At 44.2% G+C, this 22,302-nt stretch overlaps 7 protein-coding genes across 21 annotated transcripts; 1 reads left to right on the top strand and 6 right to left on the bottom strand.

Annotated features, from left to right (window-relative positions):
• The first annotated feature begins 451 nt into the window (after nt 1-451).
• Nucleotides 452-6,430, top strand: LOC6612328. The gene is made up of 7 exons (XM_032726094.1): nt 452-1,172; nt 1,250-1,385; nt 1,442-1,934; nt 1,986-2,372; nt 2,435-2,914; nt 2,972-3,234; nt 3,287-6,430. The coding sequence occupies exons 1-7, from the start codon at nt 562-564 to the stop codon at nt 6,425-6,427; spliced, it is 5,511 nt and encodes a 1,836-aa protein (XP_032581985.1). The 5' UTR covers nt 452-561; the 3' UTR covers nt 6,428-6,430.
• On the bottom strand, nt 6,430-9,083 carry LOC6612329. 2 transcript variants are annotated; one of them, XM_002036803.2, is made up of 3 exons: nt 8,836-9,083; nt 7,452-7,680; nt 6,430-7,383 (listed from the first exon to the last, which is right to left on the bottom strand). In XM_002036803.2, the coding sequence occupies exons 1-3, from the start codon at nt 8,909-8,911 to the stop codon at nt 6,765-6,767; spliced, it is 924 nt and encodes a 307-aa protein (XP_002036839.2). In that variant the 5' UTR covers nt 8,912-9,083; the 3' UTR covers nt 6,430-6,764. The 2 variants fall into 2 exon arrangements, with proteins under 2 accessions (XP_002036839.2, XP_032582005.1); XM_032726114.1 differs by lacking the exon at nt 8,836-9,083 and adding an exon at nt 7,821-7,956.
• A 1,444-nt stretch (nt 9,084-10,527) lies between these two features.
• LOC6612330 (trypsin-2) lies at nt 10,528-12,064 on the bottom strand. Of its 2 annotated transcripts, XM_032726112.1 has the most exons (4): nt 11,945-12,064; nt 11,654-11,879; nt 10,796-11,388; nt 10,528-10,735 (listed from the first exon to the last, which is right to left on the bottom strand). In XM_032726112.1, the coding sequence occupies exons 1-4, from the start codon at nt 12,009-12,011 to the stop codon at nt 10,575-10,577; spliced, it is 1,047 nt and encodes a 348-aa protein (XP_032582003.1). In that variant the 5' UTR covers nt 12,012-12,064; the 3' UTR covers nt 10,528-10,574. The 2 variants fall into 2 exon arrangements, with proteins under 2 accessions (XP_032582003.1, XP_002036840.1); XM_002036804.2 differs by having other exon boundaries at nt 10,528-11,388; nt 11,945-12,063.
• A 1,042-nt stretch (nt 12,065-13,106) lies between these two features.
• On the bottom strand, nt 13,107-14,244 carry LOC6612331 (trypsin). The gene is made up of 3 exons (XM_032726113.1): nt 13,950-14,244; nt 13,605-13,890; nt 13,107-13,544 (listed from the first exon to the last, which is right to left on the bottom strand). Exons 1-3 carry the CDS (start codon nt 14,219-14,221, stop codon nt 13,152-13,154), a joined length of 951 nt encoding a protein of 316 aa, XP_032582004.1. The 5' UTR covers nt 14,222-14,244; the 3' UTR covers nt 13,107-13,151.
• Nucleotides 14,245-14,340: 96 nt separating this feature from the next.
• Nucleotides 14,341-16,329, bottom strand: LOC6612332 (trypsin eta). The gene is made up of 4 exons (XM_032726115.1): nt 16,174-16,329; nt 15,274-15,469; nt 14,928-15,207; nt 14,341-14,829 (listed from the first exon to the last, which is right to left on the bottom strand). Exons 1-4 carry the CDS (start codon nt 16,226-16,228, stop codon nt 14,443-14,445), a joined length of 918 nt encoding a protein of 305 aa, XP_032582006.1. The 5' UTR covers nt 16,229-16,329; the 3' UTR covers nt 14,341-14,442.
• A 260-nt stretch (nt 16,330-16,589) lies between these two features.
• LOC6612333 lies at nt 16,590-18,480 on the bottom strand. The gene is made up of 5 exons (XM_002036807.2): nt 18,249-18,480; nt 18,002-18,187; nt 17,794-17,932; nt 17,498-17,705; nt 16,590-17,436 (listed from the first exon to the last, which is right to left on the bottom strand). The coding sequence occupies exons 1-5, from the start codon at nt 18,405-18,407 to the stop codon at nt 17,082-17,084; spliced, it is 1,047 nt and encodes a 348-aa protein (XP_002036843.1). The 5' UTR covers nt 18,408-18,480; the 3' UTR covers nt 16,590-17,081.
• Nucleotides 18,481-18,775: 295 nt separating this feature from the next.
• Nucleotides 18,776-21,611, bottom strand: LOC6612334. 13 transcript variants are annotated; one of them, XM_032726100.1, is made up of 8 exons: nt 21,388-21,610; nt 21,141-21,326; nt 20,933-21,071; nt 20,643-20,877; nt 20,104-20,581; nt 19,287-19,382; nt 19,101-19,207; nt 18,776-19,023 (listed from the first exon to the last, which is right to left on the bottom strand). In XM_032726100.1, exons 1-8 carry the CDS (start codon nt 21,544-21,546, stop codon nt 18,813-18,815), a joined length of 1,611 nt encoding a protein of 536 aa, XP_032581991.1. In that variant the 5' UTR covers nt 21,547-21,610; the 3' UTR covers nt 18,776-18,812. The 13 variants fall into 13 exon arrangements, 11 of the variants coding, with proteins under 11 accessions (XP_032581991.1, XP_032581990.1, XP_032581994.1 ...); XM_032726103.1 differs by having other exon boundaries at nt 18,881-19,046; nt 21,388-21,611; XM_032726106.1 differs by having other exon boundaries at nt 18,881-19,023; nt 19,306-19,382.
• Nucleotides 21,612-22,302: the final 691 nt, after the last annotated feature.

The raw sequence follows: 22,302 nt of genomic DNA, 5'->3' as shown, positions 1-22,302 counted from the left end.
AGGCACTCTCCAAGTTTGTCTGCCTTATTTTTAGATCCCCAGTCTTATGTGCCCCATTCCCCACTGCCCAACCCCCTACGAAAAATTTAATTCCCAGTCCAAGGTGTCACTGCTGCAGGCGGAGAAAGCAGGACGGAGAGATGCGGATTGACTGACGAGTGCCGAGAAAATCGGGGAAAACTAATGCGACACATGGGAAAATGCTCGTTGAGCGCACAAATGGTATCACTTTCCGTTGCCTACATTCAGGCTGAGAGCCCAAATCCGAAAACCAGGAACTATTAAAATATATTTCACTCTATATATAGTAACTCTGATTATTCCACTGTACCGAAATAACAACCACTGTGCGATGAGTTTTTGTCTTTTGTGCGCTTTTTGTCATTCACAGCATTCCTATTCAATTTACTGTTATAGTAGAGCTCTCTACGAAGTAGAGATTGGTTTACAGTTACGAACAAGGGAAGTGGCACACCAAAAGTAAAGTGCCATGTGAATGGAGTGAACACATCATTGTAGTTTAGTATCACTGTATACAATAGTCCCTGCAATCCTTGCGAAATGATTTCGCCAGGCGTGTGTGCAGCATTATTTAGTGTCTTAGTGTTAAATAGCTATATAGTCCAAGTACGAAGTGAATTATCAGCCGCAGAAGTCGCTGGAGATTCGAGCGCTGCCCAGCTGCTGCCCAGTTCCTGTCGCAATGGATTGAATGGCAGTAGCTCCGGCCCGGAAATCCGTCTGCCCTTTGTGGACATGATGGTGCGCCACGAGAGGCCACTCTTTGTGCTCCGCGAACCGGAAGAGGATCTACTTTTACTACTCCATGGTCACGAGATTTTTCAGCTGCACGTGGCCACTGGCGAGAGGCGTCTAGTGCCGCTTGGTAACCTGGCGGGCCAGGTCAGTGGTCGCAGAGCTCTCGGAGCAGAGGTAGTGGCTTGGCGGGAGTTCCTGCTCCTTGCCATTGTTCTGGATGACTCAATGGAGGTTTACCACCTGCCCAAGGAACTGCTACTCTCCGAAGATCCAGCCACACAGCTGAGCTTTGAGCCCCTGCAGGAGTTCTCTCTGCCAGGTGCTTTCCTACAGCTGCACCTTCTGAAACCCAGTGGAGATCAGGTGCTCCTTCTAGTGGCCTCCAATCATACCAGATCACACAGCAAATGCAGGTGGGGATTGCCGTACATTTTTAATTTAAAATTGATTTATTCATTATTCATTCATAATATTGACGACTTCTTCACAGAACCTTTGAGTGGCTGGACACCTACTTTAATCCCCTCGAGGAGATCACTCTACCCGCCATTCGCGTTCTCCAAGTGGTTGGTCGTCAGCCACTTTATATCATTTTTGGCCGATCTTTAAAGGGTTCCCAGTCAAAGGTGATATACCTTTCTATAATATAGATGGTTCTCAATTCATTTTTGTTTCCATTTAGCTGGTGCTCACTGTCTACGAGCTGGATAGAAACAGCCGTATCCTGCAACATCGCCAGGCTTTGACAGTTCAGGCGCAAAGTGTCCAGGCTGCCAGATTTCACGGGAGGAACTGCCTTTTCGCCTGTAGTTCCTCCGCATCTGCCTCGTGTATTTTCTTCCGAATGGTGGATGGACAATTTGTGGTGTACCGAAAGCATGCTCGAAAGGATTTGAGTTTCCGTCGATTGAGTGCCACCAAAAAGGGTCACCTTTTGATCGGTGCCCGTGCCAATAGCGAGGTGATCGTCTTTAGCTCCACTCGCCTGGATTGCTATAGTGGATTTCAGGTGGCTGGAGAAGCGGATCCAAGTGGATTACTTATTCATAAAAACTTGCGCAATGAGACCTTCCTTTTACTGGCCTATCGAAGATCCTCGAGTGATCTGATCCGAACTGTGCAATTGGGTGGCGTGGAAGAAACCACCAACCAAGTGGGCGCTGCTCCAGATGAAGGTGCATTTAATTTAACTCTGTAGTGCAAATTTTAAACAAGTGCCTTTACAGATCTAAGTGTGGTCCAATTGCATCGTCACGAGTTCGAGGAGTCCATCAATGCCTTACGTGGCCTCCTGCTGCGCCGTCGTTCCTCTACAGAAAACCTGAGAAACCTTGTGGACATCTTAAAACGTAAATCGGCCATCCACCTCGATAAGCCACTGCATCTGGTGCAGCAAGGACACATAGGAAGACTTCAGTTGGTGGACGAACACCTGCGCACGCCCACCCAGTTAAAGCAGCGCCTGGAGGAACTTCGTCAACGAATTAAAGCCATCCAGACCAGGCGAACCACTCGCTCTTTTGGGACAGGAAACGAGAACGGTGAGCCGGAGACACTCAAAGCGCGACGATTGCGCGTCGGAAATCTTATCTACAAGGGTCAGCTAATTTCAGGCAAGTATGGGAATTCAGGAATAGAATATTATATAAACTTTTTTTTTCTTCCTAATTTACAGGCCACATTTTGGATAACTCAAAACCACCTATGTTGACCATCAGAAACAGTCCTTTGCAGACCAAAAAGCTTAAAGCAAATCAATTGGTTAATCCCCAAGATTTCCGCAACTCCAGTGGTGCCCAGATTGAGCCTGAGGAAACCAGTGGCAGTGAATGTGTAGTTCGTCATCTCCGAGTGGAACAGATAAACGGAGTGCAGTGGAAGGACTTTTTGGACTCGCTCTTCCTGCGCAGTCGTGACACTTCGATAGAAGGACGCTTGGTTATGCAATCGCGAGTCCGGGTGAACAGTCTAAAGACACCTCTGCTCAACGGACTCGTGGTGGATCGTCTCTTTAATCTGCGGCGTGCCCAGGTGATCAGTTCGAATATCTACATGTCCGCCTTCTTTGCTCCACGTTTGGAGGCTCAGCAAGTGAATGGACTTGACTTTGCGCACGATGTACTTCATCGCGGTAGCAATGATACATGGATAAAAAGTTAGTGTCTTCCTCGATATATTCCATTAAAGCATTTAACAAATCCTTATTTTTCAGCTCCTGTTCGCATCAATCAGATGAGTGTTTCGGGTGACATTCTGGTGGGCACTACGAGCAAGTGGCAGCCACAGCCCAGACAACTCGACGATCCAATGGAACAACGTCTTCAACAGTACTACACGGGCAGGGTAACCATCCGCGGTTCCCTGACGGTCAGAAATGTCCTGCGGGACACGGCAAACTCACTTATAGTACTCGGAAACCAATCTCTCTCCAGAAAAGATATACAATCTACGTATCTTCTAGATCACACGCCACAGGTTGAGATTCATCTTCATTTAATTCACTTTAATAACAATAGTCTTTCCGCAGAACCTCACTAACTTGACCTTTGGACATGCCAGAGTTAGTGTTCCCTCAATGACCACCAGTTATATTGAGGGACATCCTGTGAGGGATCATCTCCTAAGCGGAGGACAGCAGAACATACATACTCACCCAAATAACACTCTACACATCATCTTTATGAATGCAACCATACTGGGCGATGTTATTTGCAGGGATTACAGTTCCCGTTTGGCGGAGGTCGCAAAGGATGCAGTGAGTCATGGAGACGTGGTTAATATCACGGGGCACAAACACTTCCAGGCACCTTTAACTGTTCAAGCACTTCAAGCCAATGAAATAAACGGAGTACCAGTTAGTGAAATAGTGCTGAAATCAAACACCACCCAAAACTTTACGGGTACGAAGACCTTTGCCCGTGTGGTGGTGGCGAATGATATCAACGTTCATGATCACTTGAATGTGAGTCGTCTTAATGGATTGCCATTGCAACAGCTGCTTGGTCACGATATCAGCCTGCAACGCATCGAACTAACAGAAACCCCACATCTGGAGAATCTTAATTTTCGTCGACTTAATGGATTGCCCTTCGATGAACTGCTGTCCAAAATTTCGGAGGATGGTCAACAGCCCCTACTTCTTCACAAGCAACTACTGATCGAAGGAAATGTACGGTTTGACAAGGCTCTCCAAGTGCAGAACATTAATGGAATCCAATGGGACGAGTACCTAGATCGCCTGGTGAGATCTGATTCTAATGCGGAAATACGGGGTAAAACGACATTCATGGCTGATGTCCAAATAAATGATGCCCTGCAAACTCCTCACATAAATAATTTGGATCTGAGTTCCCTGCTCGACAACACCTTATTGCGAATGACACCCCAGCAAATCAGTGGTGCCTACACTTTCGACCGCATGATGGCCACCAATGTGGATGTAAATCGAATAAATGGGGTACCCAAGGAAGAATTTATAGACACACGCAAAGACTTAAAACTAAAAGGAGATCTCTACCTAAAGAAACTGAACATCAATGGCAGCCTAAAGTGTCCCTTTGTCAATGAGGCAGTTTTAAAGGATATCAAGCAACGAGTGGAGCAAGTGCAGCAACTTCCCTGGCGGAATTTGATAGTCACCGGCGATGCTCTATGGGATGGTGAAGAGCAGTCCCAATCCCAGCTAGACTACCTACGCCAGCATGCAGTCAGGAGAGAGGGCAACCAGACTATTTCCGGACACGTTCTACTGAAGGAACCCTACTTAAAGGACATCCAAAGCAAGCAGTCCCTGCCCATTGATCTTAACTTCACCCACCTGGCCGAAGATGCCCTACTCCGCCGGAGCCCCACAAACGAAACCCAGGTGATAACAGCTCCGCAAGAGCTACTGGGATTAGTTAGAGCTAATACCCTACATTTGGAGCAGGATGCAAACTTTGAGCTGGTAAACGGAATCGATATACGACGATTCAATGCCTCACTGTACCGCCTCTCCAGCGGAGAAGCCATTGCAGCGGATCTTCACTTTCATCAGGCTCCCAAAATAGGCAAACTTCAACTGGAGTATCCAGAAGTGAATGGAGCTCCGATAGAAAGTATATACCAGCAGGGCAAGGGGCAATCCTGGCCACCCGTAACGTTCAAGAACCTCTTAGTCGAACAGGACCTGAATCTGAAAACCGTAAACAACATGAATCTGGACTACTTCCTACAACATCGCATTCCCTTAAAGGGAGCCGCGTTGGAGGTGTTCGGATCACTGACTTTTGAGCACCTCCAGCTGGGTGGAAAGCCTCTTCTACGTTCTATCAATGGCATTCAATTGGATAACTTGGTGTTTCGGCATAGCAATCGGACGCAGAGCATCACGGGTGCCAAGACTTTTCGTGGAGGGGTGGAGTTCACTGGACCGGGTCATGTGATGAATCTGAATGGACGTGAGCTTAGCGAAAGTTTCAGGAGCAGCATCTTTCGAAACAAGGACTACAATATCGATAGTCTAGTTCTGGACAAAGCTCTCTTCCCAGGAGGACTAGTTTTGGCAGGACTTCAAAGTCAAATTTCCAATCGAATGCGAGCGATGGAAGTGCAAAGCAATCCGTTAGAGGAGCTCCAAGAACTTCTAGCATTGGGCAATCAAAGCTCGTCTAGGAGGCTACTTTACCTGGACCACGACACCGAAGGTCTGGAGTCTACTTGGGTAAAAGGCCCTTTTAAGGGATCTTCGGAACTGCAGGTGAGCTTGCCCTTAGCTTATTCTGCTCCCTGTCAGCGTAGGACTTTACAAGCCAAGCTCCTGATCCCCGAACGTCGCGTCCTCCTGGCCAACTCGAGTGTGTCCAATCAACTGATGAGACTTCACTCCGGAGATATCCGCGTGAAGGTGCAGAACCACTGTCATCGCCCAGCCCGAAGATTGCGAAGCAGGATCCGAATTAGTTGCCGTAATGAAACACATACGCTGGGAATGCGTCAATCAGTGGAAGCCATGGAACTGCTGGAAATGGGGGAGATGGTGCTGCTGCTCTTGGGCACCGATGAGGAAGTTCGTGTCCTGCGTCTGAAGAGGAGCAACTGTAGTCTCACCGATTGGCAATCCCTGCTACCAGCAGATGGGCGCCTTATGAAGTTGGTTCGAATGGGAGTAGAGTCCCGACAGGATCTAATACTCACCAGTGGCATGAGTAATCATCGTCCTGTCCTGGCCATCCATTGTAGGGATCCCTTAAATCATAACTTCAAAGTGCTTCAACTGATCCAGGGCTCCTATGACCTGGCGGAGATGCAGGGAAACCAACTTCTGGTCAGCTGCCTGGGTTGTCGCCACATAGCAATCTTTAAACAGAACTCTCACTCCGCGGAAATTCACTTTGAGCCCATCCAGCAGTTGAGCTTCCAGGAGCGCATTCAACACCTAACTCCATTTAAAGTTGGAGATGAACAATACCTATTGGTAGTGACGCAGCCGGAGGAAGAGCACTTCTACCTCTTCAGCTATAATCAAGTGGGCGGTTGGCAACAGCGTACGTTTGGCATTAAAAAACAGGACCAGTGGGCGTGGTCACTGGTGAAATCTGGTCAAATACTGGAATCCGCCGAGACCCCGATTCTGTTGCTCTGCGGAAAAAGAGAGGAATGTAGTCTAGTGAAAGCCCTATTGGGCTGAAATCTGTATCATATTGTAATCTATTTGTATTTGTACTGTACATAATTATGTTTATTCTATGTATCTTAATAAATTGTTTATTGTTGTTGAATCAAAACTGAAATTTTTCTTTGGGAACTTGAAGTTAACATATATCATTGGACTTATATCTTACTAACACATTTTTACAGCACAGTTAAAAATGTCAAGTGCTAATGTGGCTTAAGAAGATTATGCCACTCATTGGATCGGGTCGAGATTATCACACTCCTCGGCATTACACTGCTGAAAGGCCTTGGATATCTTACTTGGCTAGTTTCCCCCATGATTCAGATCGTTAGCCCCCTCTCAAGGCATCTTAGGTTGAAAAGCTCTTTCTGCTGATGGTGATCACGTAGCCGGTGAATACCAAGAATCCCAGGATGCCCCAGATGGAGCTATTCTGATTGCCACCGTCCCCAATCTTGGCCAGTATCCACTCCACATGGCTTGCCACGTCCTCGAAGGCTCCGTCGATGCTTCTTAGGCCCAACAAACGATCCCGTTCCGTCAGCGTAGCACCGGCATCCATGTAAAGCCGGCCACGAATGTAGTTGCTGGTTTCCGGCTGGACACAAATCCTTTGCGATTTACTCTGATGCTGATGGCAGGATGTGTGGGTGGCATTCAATGTGACCAGATGGTGCAGCTCGCGAGTATCGCCATCATAGCCCCAGGTGTTAATCTGCAGAAGATTATGGTGCTCCGAGTTGAGGATGGAAGTGGCTCCAGGAATGGGTAGACCAATTGCTTGAATATATGGAAGATTCTCAGGCACATCCTTATCCAGCATAAGAATGGCAAGGGCCAGGTCCTTCGGAGGCTGGTGGATGTGGGTCACTCCGAAAACGAGTGCCTGCTCATTGTGCTCAAATCTCTGGGGGCTTCCGAGCACAACTCGCAGTTCTGATGGATGGTAGTATGACTTCTTCACTTGGCTGTAAGGTGAATTAAATTGTAGGATAACAGCTCGGGAATGAAAATATACAAATTTAACAAATCTCACCTGAAGATGCAGCTAGTCACGGTCAGCACAACAGAGGGCGCCACTAAAGCGCCCGAACAGATGTGCCCCTTGCCGAAGTAGTCCCGTTCCAAGGTCAACAGTCGTATGGATGCCTGGTGTGGAGCCATCATCTCCAGCTGGAAACCATCCTTTCCACTTGGAGCCGCAATGGCATCCATTTCGGCCAGGCCAATACCACGTTTGGCAGCCAAATCACGATGGGTGTAGGCTGCGGATAGAGCAGGTAATTAATACATATAAAATGCCGAGGTGAAGGTTAAGCAGGAAGGCTGATAAGCGCGCCAATCGAGATCCGATCCGATCCCCCCATGGAAACAGTCTCCGAGTGCAGTTGGCGTTATCACCCACCACCACCAGCTATCAGCAATCGACGCCTGGTCAGCGTCCCGATCGCTCCCTGATATCAACTGCTGGCCAGTGCACAAGCCCCGGATTCGACCCGATCAGGCCACCACTGCCATTCCCGGCGTGATCACAGATATGATAGTATGGTATCTTTAGACCCGGCCACGGGCCCACTAAGCTAAACCCAATCGAATCGAACTAAACCCACTCCAAACCATTTACCCCGGAAGTTTGGAGCGATCACGCGATGATGGATAGCCAATTGATCAATTTAAAGTGACGCACTAAGGGCGGTCAGCAATTTGGATAATCGTGGGATTATGGCCAAATACACTAGCTACTGTGGTACATAATAAACTTTAGTTTTATAAATTTACTGATATTAATATCGTAAATAAATACGCCAGCGTAATGAATGGCTCACGTTTCATTGAAGCAAGCAAATTTGCCATTGTAAAACGTATAATATTAGAATTCACGACTACTTGAAATTTATATTTAGAATAATTTCGGTAATCAGTTAATCTTTAGGGTCATCAAAACAAATGTTTGCAATGCTTGTTTAATAGCGAAAAAATACAGTGAGCTATAAAAGTTTCAATCAAATTCGAAAATTTTTCGAAATTGAAATTTTTTTTTCAGGTTCCATGATATAAACATTGTTTTTTGCAATCCATAAGATACTTATGTATAACCATTGCATTTGCTTACTTGCAATTTCTTTTGAAGTTTCCACTATCAGTTTTCATGCTATAACTGATCAAGTATCCATTGGAAAGCACAATCGACTCAAGCATGAAAATCTAAGCACTTTCTAACTAAATGTATATTTTGTATTATTCAGAAATGTGTTTATAAGCCTACACTTATCGGTATTTATACATGGAATCGAATTTTCATCCAAGTTAGTTACCATCTATTTACTCAACTTTGGATGCAACTTTTTTTGTTTTATTAAAGTATCTCACGGCAAAAGATTCATCCCAAATGCACTCATTAATATCTCAGAGTTACTTACTCGTTTGCATTTCAGTGCATAGAAATGCGAAGATCAGCGTCTTCACAATCCTTCGCCAATGATCGTTGAATTGCATTTTGAAGCAAGTTATACGCGTAACACAAAATTCACAAGCAAAAATATAGAAAAAAATAAAATAGCTGATCCCGAATAGCTGATCGAAGATCGATGCGATTCAAAGTATTCTATCACCGGTGGAGCGCTTCACGATTCGATTCACCTGTCGTGAGCTCCGAGCGTTGAATGAAGAAATTGTAGCGCGAGCTTCTTTCGTAAATCGAACAAACGCAAATTCGCAAAGCGTTCTTAGATAATTCCATAATTTTTTGTTTTGGTTTCGTGAGTCTTGATTGTTGTTGTTATTTTCGCGTCCGATGTCGGGCGATAAAGCTATAGCAACATACGACCCAGGCACCAATACTGCTAAATAGCCGAATCGGATCGAATCGAATCGAATCGAACGAATCGAACTCAATCGCAACGAATAATAAACAAACACTCGCTCACTCACACAAACCATGGGAATCGATAAGAACGCAGTGCCAGTAATCATAATTATTTTGATTATTATTTTAATTCACACGTATTCCGGCGAATTTGTTTATGCTATGAAGCCAGGATTACGGTGTGTGTGTGTGTCGTTTTAAGTATCTTGTCATTTGAGTTATGATTATTGTTAACGAATCGACTATCAACTTTCTGATAATGCTGAATGCTTAGAGGTAAAAATATGTTCCAAGAAAACTATTTTTGCCAATTAGTTAGTTTATGGAAAGCACTCAGCAAGGACAAAACAGTAATTTGACATGGTTTACTAGTACTATTATTGTAAATTGAATATACCCTTGAGAAACCTGAGATACGTGGTGAATCAAACAAAGTTTCTTTTCCATTTAGAAGTACCACTCCCTTCTCCAAAAAGTGTGGCGGAAACTGCCCCTTCTTTTCGAGAACTATGTGTACATACTATATGTATAACCAACTTGACTCGAACCTAAACGGGAAGCTGATTACAACACAGAACGTGGCTGATAAGGATCGATTGTGCACATTCCAAAACCAGGTGAACCACCCGATCGCTAAGATTTATAGTGCTGTAACACAACCTTCGGTTGAGCTACTTAAGTCGAATCATAATCGCAGCGACAGATACAGATACTCTTGATTGCCCAATGCAGCTGGACTCATTGACCTTGTCTGCAGGTTTTAACTTACTTACGAGTATACCGATCCATATGCAGGCACGGACTCCATTCCTCGAGTCCCTGACCGTCTGGTGGCATAAAGATTAGCGATATCAGGTGGTCACTCCCATTCATCGAGCTAGTGAAATCAAGTTCCTTTTCTGCGCCGTAAACTATTTTTAGTTAACTAACAGCAAATTTGCTGATAACTGAGCAATTGCGGATTATATGGCCAGTATGCTAAACTAGGGGCTATAAGCATCTTGAAACCGCCTAGAAGTGCAAGGAATGGTTGCAGTATCCGATACATGTGGTCTATAAAAATTAGCTATGTACAATAAGGGTATTCATCCAAATAATAATAATAATAATTATATCTACATTATATTATATATACACTATCAAATGGTATAAAAAGGGCACAGATAAGTCTAGAACATTTCTAATAAAAACCCTTCTTATCTATCACGTTATTACTAATTTCGTTTTTCTATAAAAGAAATAAATGTTTTTAAAATTTGCTCTAAGGTTAAATAGTTTTTTATTAACATATTTTTAGAACTGTGTAGCAATTAGTCTCAGAGCGAGAATTACGGGCAGAAGAAGAGTCAGAGTTCCGGCCACGGCGGCCATGGCACCACCACCATCACCACTTCCATCATCGTCGTCACCGCTTCCGTCATCTCCACTTCCGTCATCACCACTTCCGTCATCACCACTTCCGTCGTCACCGCTTCCGTCATCTCCACTTCCGTCATCACCACTTCCGTCATCACCACTTCCTTCACCATCCTCACCCATATTCTTTAGTATCCAGTCGTAGTAGTAGGACACCTCTGTGTACACACCCGGTAATCTGGGCAGGGCGCATTGAATACCCCAGGAAACCACGCCGGCCAATTCACTTTGGCACACCAATGGTCCGCCGGAATCGCCGGCGCAGGCATCCTTTTCGCCCACCTCCAAATAACCGGCACATATCATTCCCGGCTGGATCAGGTGGCCCAGGTCGCTGTCATTGATGCAATGCTCCTCGCTGATCATCGGCACATCGACGGTCATCAGGATATCGGAGATAAAGCCATCCTCCGTATTGCCCCAGCCCGTCACCTGGCAGACGACGCCCTCCGGTATGGCAAACCGACTGAGGGCAATTGGACGAATGGTCGGATGTCCGGTGGGCACAATACCATTCAGCTTCAGCAGGGCTATGTCCTTGTCGTAGGTGGCCAGGACGAACTTATCCAGCTGCATTATACGCTCTTCGATCGTGAATGTCAGCGTGTTGGTGCGATTGTAGCGATCCAGGTTACCCATCACCACGATGAACTCCTCCTTGGGCACGAAAGTGCCGTCGTAAATAATCTGACTGGCAAGGAAAAATATATGATAAGAACGAATAGTTAGTTATATTGCATGTTAATTCTAATCAAATTCAAGGAATTCTTAAGACTATCTCATGTTGGCAATCTCTAAGCTAAAAGGTGACCCCAAAGTCACATTTCTGTAGCACATAACTTGAACAATTTAATGTGGATTCTAAGCTCTTCCACCTCTTTGCCTATGAATTGCACATTATTTTAGGGCACATTCTCATTGAGTAACCCAAAATAGTTAGAAATAGAGCCACTTACTCCACAAAGCAATGGGCGGCGGTGAGTACCCATCCCGGCCGGATGAGAGATCCACCGCAGAGGTGCCCGGTTCCGAAGAAGTAGCCATCGTTGAGGGCCTTGCGAATGCCCACCTGATGCCTGGTGGCGCCCAGAGAGGCCTCTGTTCCATTGATAATCCTCCCAGGATCTGCGCTGAATCTCGGACGGATGGCATTCGTATCCAAGTGGGTTCGTGTCGTGGCACCTGATTTAAAACAAATCGGGTTTTCAATTAGGAAATATTCCAAATAGTCCAAAATTTCCACAAACCTCTCAAGCCCGCTGGCAAGAAAGTGAGAAGAAGGGCTACCGCCAAAAGTTGTCCCAATCCGATCATTCTGCCAATCTATATGCTAACTCCTCGACGTGGCGGTACCAACTAATGAAGGAGCCGAGCCCAGTTGTCCAATATCGCCGCCAAAATAAAAATCTTGCATCCTAATCTAATCAATAGACATCGTACAATTCAATAGAACACCACAAAAAACACCGGACGGACTTGTCATCGCCGGAGAACCGAAGACCTCCGTCCGGGTGTGACGAACTGCAGCCTTTAGTTTTAAGTGCCACCGCTGGATTTTCCAATCTTTGGGTTTACCACACCGATTTATGAGGCCCTTGAAAAACGGTAGATCCCCAGTGGATTTCCTGAATAGTTTGCCCAAATCTAATTAATGGCGATCTTTGTATCTTGTCAAGATCTTTGGATTTTCCTGGCTTTTAAATAATTATATAAATTTAATTTTTTTTAAAACGCAACTTTACCCTTATGTATTCTATTATTCATATATATTTCAATTATTTATTTATTTATTTTTTTTTTTTTGTTTAACGTGGTTCAACGGTCTTGTATATCAGACAATAACTCCCCAATAATTTGTCAGCCGAATTTCCTAATAATTCTCAAGTCAGTCCCCATATATCTTCGATCATAAAAGCGAAATTAGCGTCCAGTGTGCATTTTTAATTAAGATATTACACGAACTCGTGGCGTCATGTGCAAACAATATTGACTTCGGGTAACTTGTTAAATAAACAATTTAAGGCAACTCAAAAAATGCAAAGCGTACCAATCAAAAGTTACTCATTCATGAATTTGGGTCATTATCAATTAACAGCCATTTATCTTGTTCCAATAAATTCTATTTGCATTACCATAAAAACTATATAAAAACATAAACTATCGAAAAGTGGGGATTGCTCAATTTATTGCCTACATTCGCGGCGTATATTGATGTTATTGGAAAAAGGCAAATGGGTCACTGGAAAAAATGTTTGGAAAATGGCATTCTAACTTCAATTTCAAAAGATTCCAATGTACCCTGTAGCCCGAACATGAACCCATCCTCTGATGTCATCAAAGCCGTCGATCACCGTCAACTATTGGACAATCTACAAATGGGTGCCTCCTCGCCAAGATTAGATAAATCAGTTGTAGGACAGAGAAGAGCAAGCGATTTATTGTACTGTCCCATCGTCAAAGACGAAGGCTCATGGCAAGCGCCAGAACACCAATGCCCAAGCAACTGGAAGACACCGATCTGCGACTAGCCAGATTTAGCGGCGGTATTTGCCGGTAATCGGAGTAGTCCAGCGAAGCGTTGGCCCTCCGGATCCATTTGTGAAAGTGCGACACATTGGTATAGACACCCGGATAGCCGGGATCCGCACAGCCCACGCCCCATGATATAATCCCGGCCAGACGTCCGTCGCAGATCAGCGGTCCGCCCGAGTCGCCCTGGCAGGCATCGATGCCGCCCTGCAGGAATCCGGCGCACATCTGGGAGGCGGGCAGCTTGTAGATCACCTGGCAGAGCTCCTTGTTGAGGATCGGTACAGGCGCTTGCTGCAGCGAAGCCGATTTCTCCTTCTGAATTGAAAATTATAAGTAGCGGATAAAGACATGATTGGAATGTTCCCAGTCACTCACCATGGTGACCTTGCCCCATCCGTGGATAAGGCAGATGGTGCCCTCTTCGGGTGCTTTTATGGCCAGCGGTATTGCCCGCACCCCCGGCGATTCCCAAGGAATGAATCCGTTGAGAAAGAGCAGGGCGATATCGTTCTCCAGCGTGCTGCCATTGTAGTCTTTGTGGCCAATGATGCGCTGCACCAGGTACTCCTGGGTGAAGCGGTCCGTCCGATCGATGGCGCTGCTGCCTGCCACTACCACATATAACTCGGGATCACGATAGACCAGTGGTTCTGAGGTATTTCTAAAATGCAGGTCGTCGTTACACTTATCTTACGGATTCAATTCACTTATTTCACCCACATGGCGTAGCAATGTGCCGCCGAACAGACGACCCGCTGAGAGAGGACCGCTCCGCCGCACACGTGACCCAATCCGTAGTGCCGCTCGTGGATCGACCGCCGGCGAACGGACACCTGGAAGGGCACTTGGTCAATGGTCACCGTGTAGCCACCAACGATCTTCGGCAGGATCACGAAGGGCGAGGCTGTAGCCGTCTGTTGGCCAATCTGAGACTGAGTGATTCCGGAGTGGGTCGCCACAATCAGCAACCACACCAACAGGTGGTCGTCCATGTCAAATCCCACAAAATCGAACTCAATAAGAAAAACGACAAAAAAAGTTCGAAATTTAAAAAAACTGACAGCCCATTGATGTTTGCTATGTATTTGTAATGATACAAAATACTCAGGTGTCAAAAATAGAATTGTAAATTAATTTAATAAGTTAATTGCAGTTTTAATTAGGTTATAATCTAGTCTTTGACTATTTGGCGGACTTATGCGATTGACTAGATTCAGAGTTCCAAGAGGAAGGCCACAAGGAGTGGAAGAATGCCCAGGTAGGACCAATTCGATCCCTGCCGCACTCCTCCATTATGATAGATGGTATAGTTGAGGGAGTTGTTCTTCTGGACAATCCAATCGTAATAGAACGACACATTGGTGTAGACACCCGGAAAACCAGGTGCTGCGCATCCAGCGCCGTACGAAACGATTCCGACCAACATTCCGTTGCAGCTCATGGGTCCGCCGGAGTCGCCCTGGCAGGCGTCCACTCCGCCAGTCCAATAGCCGGCGCACACCTGGGAAACCGGTATCGGATTGTACGAAATGCGACAGGTTGCATACGACACTATGGGCACCGTCGCGGCCTGCAGAGTATTACTATTAAATATTCCGCTCTGAAAGTTTATAGAGATTTTATCAGATTTATCAGTTTATCCGTGAATACTCGTAGAATAGAATTCCATCTGACAGTGGAAAACATTTGTGGACTCACCTGCTGGAGCATACCCCATCCGGAGATCAGGCAGTCGGTGTTTGTGGCCACGAGTTGGCTGTTCAACGCCAGGGCCGTCACCGTTGGCCAATTCCAGGGTATATAACCATTGATGAACATCAGCGCAATGTCGTTGGTCAACGCGTCCGGATTATAATTCTCGTGCGTGATCAGCTGCTGCAGGTAGTACATCAAAGTGCGATCGGTGGAGCTCGTCAGGTAGGTGCTGCCCATGACCAGGACGAATTCGCCAGCAGTTCGGTACTTCTTCTTGTCGGTGCTAGAAATCGGAATCTATTAGCATATGAACATTGCAGTTGAACGAGGCAGCAGGATAAGCACGCACATGTAACAGCAGTGTGCGGCGGTGGCCACCAAACGTTGGGAAATGACCACTCCACCGCACAGGTGACCGGACCCATAGCTCTTCCTCTCGTTGGCGGTGAGGCGAATGGACACCTGGTACGACACCTGTTCTATGGTCGTATCATAGCCGCCCACGATCTTGGGCGCTATATTTCCAGTCGTCTCGCTTGCAAGACCTGAAATAGGTATAGCCAAATAGGTAATTAATGTACGATTAAATATCGGTCTGATGGCCATGATAAACCTCCATTGACATTGATTAACCCTACAGACTCGTCAACTACCTATCATAAATATGTTTATCTTGGGCGAGGAGATAGCTGGCATTGTTGTCTTAACAAAAAAGTACTTTAAAAGTTTATGGTGAGCGGTTCATAACGCTTCGGCGGAATGGAAAAACAAGACAATCTAATCGAACGTGAATTATTGCCACTCCTTGCAAAATTGTATAATTCCGAAAATTAGTCAGTGTCATAGAAAAGAAATGTTCTTTTGTTCTAAAATAAAAATTTCCTTCACTTTTGTGCTTAAATCGAAAAAGGTAATTACCATAACCATATACCAATTCGGCATATTTACAATGCTGTTTTGAGCACTTTGAAACTATATTTTTTTGAATACCAAAGCAGTTGAATTTGGCCACTTATTGATTGTTTTATACACATTGGAGTATGGTATGTTTCTTTATCTTGGGTAATACCAACCATTTATCAAAACAAAAAGTAAAAAAAAATAGTTTTAGGCTTCGATTTTCACATAACTTTTAACCGAACGGCCATAATTCGTTTACTAGTTCGTTCTGTTGAGGTAAATACAATCTATACTTTCGTATCACTATTCGGATGTAATTTTGATTGATTGCGATCAAACTATGACTCACTTTCGCCGGAGGCCAGTGCCCCTAGGAGTAGCACTATGGCCCAGACTTTAGCCATCTCTCTTGGGTACTTGGCAGTATGGGAATTCGAAATGATACAGGTGGGGCTGCTACTATCGACCGAATTTCTTGAATAGAGCCACCGCAATGAGCCATCCGACCCATGGCCAGTTGATATTATTTGTGGGTTGCCTTTGGCGTATCTTATCGCCAAATGTGCGTAAATTGAATGTTGCCAAAGCCCCAAAGCTCCACATTGACAACAGCTCGATGGCTCGAATCGGGTGCCATAAAAGTAAACAAATTGCAAATTAGAGCAAAATTCGTTTTTGATTTCAATGGGAGGGAATGGAATTGGTAACGCCAGAACACCACGGCAGCTGGTTGATTGGGATTAGACAAACTTTAAAGGCTATTTATTCTAGTTGTAAACGTGGTTTTTTGTAATCAATTTTATTAGTAATCGTGCCAAAAAATATATAAAGAAATAACATTTAACATAAAATGCATTGATAAGAAGGTTATAACCGTTGGAAAGCCGTGACTAATCGGACGATAAGTGACCACGAAAGTCCCGGGCAATAATTTGGCACATTTTAATATCATTCGATATGTTCCATAGAGATAGGAATTAGTTGCTGCTTGTATGAAGTGGAACTCAACTTGTTTGTACTGAGGGTGTTTTGGTAAGACGTCTTATTAAAATCTACAACACTATACAGTCCTTTGTTCCATTTGATTGCTGTTCGATGGGCTTAGGTACGAATACCTAATCAACAAGTGGAATCATGTCTTTTATCCTTTTATCACTGAGGACTTGTTTTTATCTCAAAAAAAAAACGTATGTACTAAGGCTAAAGTTTTGCTTGTAGGGCCCTTTAGAATGAGATCGTTTTCAAATCACTTTTTCGCTAACATATTGATATATCATCATATTCATCCTCAACTTTAGAAGGAGCATCTTCATCATTAGAAGAACTATCCTCATCTTCAGAAGAAGCATCCTCATCTATAGAAAAAGCATACTGTTCCTGAGATGCAAGTTCATATACACCATTTCCGACGGATGCATTTAAATTGGTTAGGTTGGCCGACCCTCCTGGGGAAAGCCCAGACTCTTCGGCATCACTGAGATCATATTTCGTGTCCATTGGCACTAGCTCTACTTCTAAGATTATATTTGCGTTTGACTCTTGGAAACTATGCGAGCTATGCATCACCTCGCGCTCCATATGATTGGGATTGGTTTCAAGAGCCTTGCGCTTGCTGCAATTGCGAAAACATATCTTATTAATCTGTAATTGTGAACATATAGTACTAATCTTACCTAATGCGAGGGGCTTCTTTTGGGCTTGATGTCTTTGAAGAAGCTGAGTATCCGTTTGACGGAGTATAAGGCGCGACATCACGTGCACATGGCGAAGAAAGCGGTGTCAAAATACTCTGCGCCTTCTGGTACGCAGCGGCACAGTCCAGCAATTCCTTGTGCTTATCCATAAAAGCCTCGAGTTCAAAAGGCTTGGTTACTTCGGTCACTAAAGGAGGCATAGGGTTTTGGCGATTACTAACTAAACGAATGGAAGGCACTAGAACTTTCGATTTGCAAACATGCACTTAACTAACCTCTGCGCAGCTGGCATCCCTCGGTGCGATACTGGTTCAGCTCCTTATCCTTGGCTTGGATAATCTCTAGTAGAAGGGGTATCTGATCCCGCAGTCCCGAAGCCGTGGACATTGTGTTCAAGAACATTTGGCTATACGACTGTGGGTATAATGGCATAAATGGCAAATAAAACTGTTGGAACTGAGTCTGCGAAAGTCAGTTGCTGACCTGTGCGGCATCCATGGGTCTCAGGTGCCATTCCCACTTGAGGGAAACTTCAGTATTCGCCATGGCATACTTAAGCTTGAGGATGTTCAATGGGTGCTGGAAATGCTGTTCGACATGCAATGGATCCTCGTTGACCAAGACCAGGCGCACCAATTCCTCTGGAAACTCCACACGCGCGTTGAGCGTCTGGTTGAAAAAACGTATTGCATTTACACTATTTCACCACATGAAAATGCGGAAAACTTACTTTCAAACGCTGTTGGTAATCGTGTTTCATCAAAGTCTCGGAGTAACTCAATTTCTCGCGAGGATGGAGAACGAGAATAGTTAGAGTTTCATCATCCTGCCCCTCAGTGCAGGCGAATAGGTGCTGGAAGCCATTTATATTCACTAATTTCAGCAGCATTTTCAAGATACGTCTAGAAGGATCAGAAATCAAAGGAAAGAAACTCCACTGTCGCTCGCAATGGAGATGGAAAAGAATCGATAGTACCGTCGAGGTATCGAATTCTTACCATACAGATCCACAATCGTCACTATCAATGGTGATGTAAAAAGATTCCCAACAATAGTGGAAAGTAACTCTATACTTATTTGCACTAACCATTAGGAGAAGTATAAATGGAATATTCTTTATTTCAGCAAACGGATTGTAGTATACATATCGAAAACATACCAGCTCTAGCAGCTGTTCGACGGCATCGGGCTTTAATCGGCCAACTATATTGGCGCCACAATTTGAATCCAAAGAGCCGTAGAAAGAATTACATATCGTTTTGAGCATATTTTAATAGATATTACTATATTTGTTTTAAACATACATTTTTTGTGCGTAATAAATATTGTTTGTATCAAAACTAGCGTCATCTAGCTGTCTTTCATCCTTATGCTGTATTCCTAGATCAGCCTGTGGCGACGTTTGAGGCTTTTCTGCGGTTTCTGAATGGTTGTGGCATTGGTTGGTCCTCAAATCTGCGGACGTGTCCATAGCTCGCTTAAATCCTTCTTCAGCTTGCCCAGCTCTGCAAGTAGGGATTGGTTTGGACTTAATTCCCCAGTAAGTTGGTTATTTGTCAGCACCTTTGTAGATCCTACTTACCCAGCTGAGCTGGGAGGACGCCCCCGTTGCGGAATCCCAAATCGAAGCGGGGCTGAACTCCCATCTGACTGGTCGAGGTGGATCCGGAGTTCCGGAAGGCGGTGCCACTATATCGTAATAAAGACGTGATTCAGTAACTGGAAGCACTTTAACGCACCTGTAAGGATGCTTAAGGCAGCCATAGACCTCGCGGTAACGCACGTACAGAGTGCCATAGGAGACGCCCAGAATTCTGGCGGCCTTCTTCATTTCGAGTCTCTTGTTTTTAATGGCGTCCAACACCTGAAAGATTCTAAAGCAAATGGGATAAGACAAACTTTATAGATTATTTATTCCAATAGTAAACGGGTTATTTTTTATAAATTTTATTAGTAATCAAAAAAATATATAAACAATAAACATTTAACATGAAATGCATTGATCAGGAGGTATAACCGTTGGAAAGCCGTGACTAATCGGACGATAAGTGACCACGAAAGTCCCGGGCAATAATTTGGCACATATTAATATCATTCGATATGTTCCATAAAGATAGCAGTTAGTTTCTGCTTCTATGGAGTGGAACTCAACTTGTTTGTGTGCTGAGGGTGTTTTGGTAAGACGTCTTATTAAAATCTACAACACTATACAGTGCTTTGTTCCATTTGATTGCTGTTCGATGGGCTTAGGTACGAATACCTAATCAACAAATGGAATCATGTCTTTTATCCTTTTATCACTGAGGACTTGTTTTTATCTCAAAAAAAAAAAAAAATAATAAAAAACGTATGTACTAAGGGTAAAGTTTTGCTTGTAGCACCCTTAGAATGAGATCGTTTCCAAATTATTTTTTCTCTAAATTATTGATCGCTTCTACGACGCGACCAGTTGAGTAAATCAGTGCGGCTTTGATCTCTTCCAGCTCAATTTGAAGAGTTACATCAAAATTCCCCTCGGACTTTCGGACTTCGTGATCTTGAATGACTGCCTTTGGGCAATCGCAAAAGTCTTTAATAGATTCAACCTTCTTTATGATGAATTTGTAAGCGTTGGAAGCGTTAGTGTTCTCCTCATCTTTAGCAGAAGCATCCTCATCTTTAGAAGAAGTATCCTCATCTTGAGAAAAAGCATCCTCATCTTTAGCAGAAGCATCCTCATCTTTAGCAGGACCATCCTCATCTTTAGAAGAAGCATCCGCATCTTTAGAAGAAGCATCCTCATCTTTAGAAGAATCATCCTCATCTTTACAATAAGCATACTCTTCCTGAGATGCAAGTTCATATTTGGTTAGTTTGGCCGACCAGCCTTTGGAAAGCCCAGATGATGTGGATGGCTCTTTGCCATCACTGAGATCGTTCTTCTTGTCCTCTACTTGAAAGATTTCACTTGCGTTTGTCTCTTGGGAACTTTGCGAGCTTCTGTACTCGATAAGCGGATTGGAGCGGCGCTGCATCACCTTGCGCTCCATATGATTGGTATTAATTTCAAGAGCCTTGCGCTTCCTGCAATTTCCAAAACATATCTTATTAATCTGTAATTGTGAACATATAGTACTAATCTTACCTAATGCGAGGAGCTTTTTTTGGGCTTGATATCTTCCAAGAAGCAGAGTATCCGTTTGACGGAGTATGGGGCGCGACATCCCTTGCACATGGCGAAGAAAGCGGTGTCAAATTGTCCGATGGCTTATCAGCAACAAAAATACTCTGCGCCTTCTGGTACGCAGCGGCACAGTCCAGCAATTCCTTGTGCTCATTTAAAAAAGCATCGAGATCAAAGGGCTTAGTTTCTACGGTAACTAAACGAAGGGAATGCACTAGAACTTTCGATTTGCAAACATGCACTTAACTAACCTCTGCGCAGCTGGCATCCCTCGGTGCGATACTGGTTCAGCTCCTTATCCTTGGCTTGGATAATATCTAGCAGAAGGGGTATCTGATCCCGCAGTCCCGAAGCCGTGGACATTGTGTTCAAGAACATTTGGCTATAAAACTGTGGGAATAATGGCATAAATGGCAAATAAAACTGTTGGAACTGAGTCTGCGAAAGTCAGTTGCTGACCTGTGCGGCATCCATGGGTCTCAGGTGCCATTCCCACTTGAGGGAAACTTCAGTATTCGCCATGGCATACTTAAGCTTGAGGATGTTCAATGGGTGCTGGAAATGCTGTTCGACATGCAATGGATCCTCGTTGACCAGGACCAGGCGCACCAATTCCTCGGGAAACTTCACACGCGCGTTGAGCGTCTGGTCGAAAAAACGTATTGCATTTACACTATTTCACCACATGAAAATGCGGAAAACATACTTTCAAACGCTGTTGGTAATCGTGTTTCATCAAAGTCTCGGAGTAACTCAATTTCTCGCGAGGATGGAGAAAGAGAATAGTTAGGGTTTCATCATCCTGCCCCTCAGTGCAGGCGAACAGGTGCTGCAAGCCATTTATATTCACCAATTTCAGCAGCATTTTCAAGTTACGTCTAGACGAATCAGAAATCAAAGAAAAGAACTTGACTGACGCTCGCAGTAGAGATGGAAAATATTCGATACTACAATCAAGGTATCGAAGCTTTTACCATTCTGATTCACTATCGATTGTTTTTTGTCGCTACCGATGGTTATGTATATAGATTTCAAACAATACTGGAATGTAACTATACCTATTTAAAAGAAGTATAAATCAAATATTCTTTATTTCAGCATAACGATTGTAATATGAAACAAGTAGTATCTACACTACATCAACAGAGTCTTAGCGCATGTTTAACAAGGCTGGACGGATAATAAGTAACCGCAGGGCTTTCCTTAAAACAATCAATGCTGACATACTTTTTTTGCAAGGAAATTCATGGATAATATAATATTTATGTACATTTTTTTTAAGGAGTCCCATAACTTCCATATAGTTTATTAATATTACTGCTTTTCGTGGTTTTTAGAAATAATTGAAAGGAATAATTTTGATTTTCAATATATTAAGGTATATATGTAGCATATATATCTTATATGTATAAGATATACATTTAGTAAAGTGCCGTTCAAGAAAAACGATAGTATCGAATTTTTGCTCTGAACGCATCGAAAACATCCCAGCTCTAGCTCGCAGCAGTTCGTCGGTATCGGGCTTCCATCGGACTGTAATCGGTATCGGTACCGATTAACTATATTGGCGCCACAATTTGAACCAAATAGCCGTAGAAAGGTATTACTTAATATCGTTTTG

The sequence above is a fragment of the Drosophila sechellia genome, chromosome X, assembly GCF_004382195.2.
Source record: "Drosophila sechellia strain sech25 chromosome X, ASM438219v1, whole genome shotgun sequence".
Taxonomy (NCBI): Eukaryota; Metazoa; Arthropoda; class Insecta; order Diptera; family Drosophilidae; genus Drosophila; species Drosophila sechellia.
Note: the sequence above shows the minus strand (reverse complement) of the source record. Positions and strands in the feature narration are given on the sequence as shown.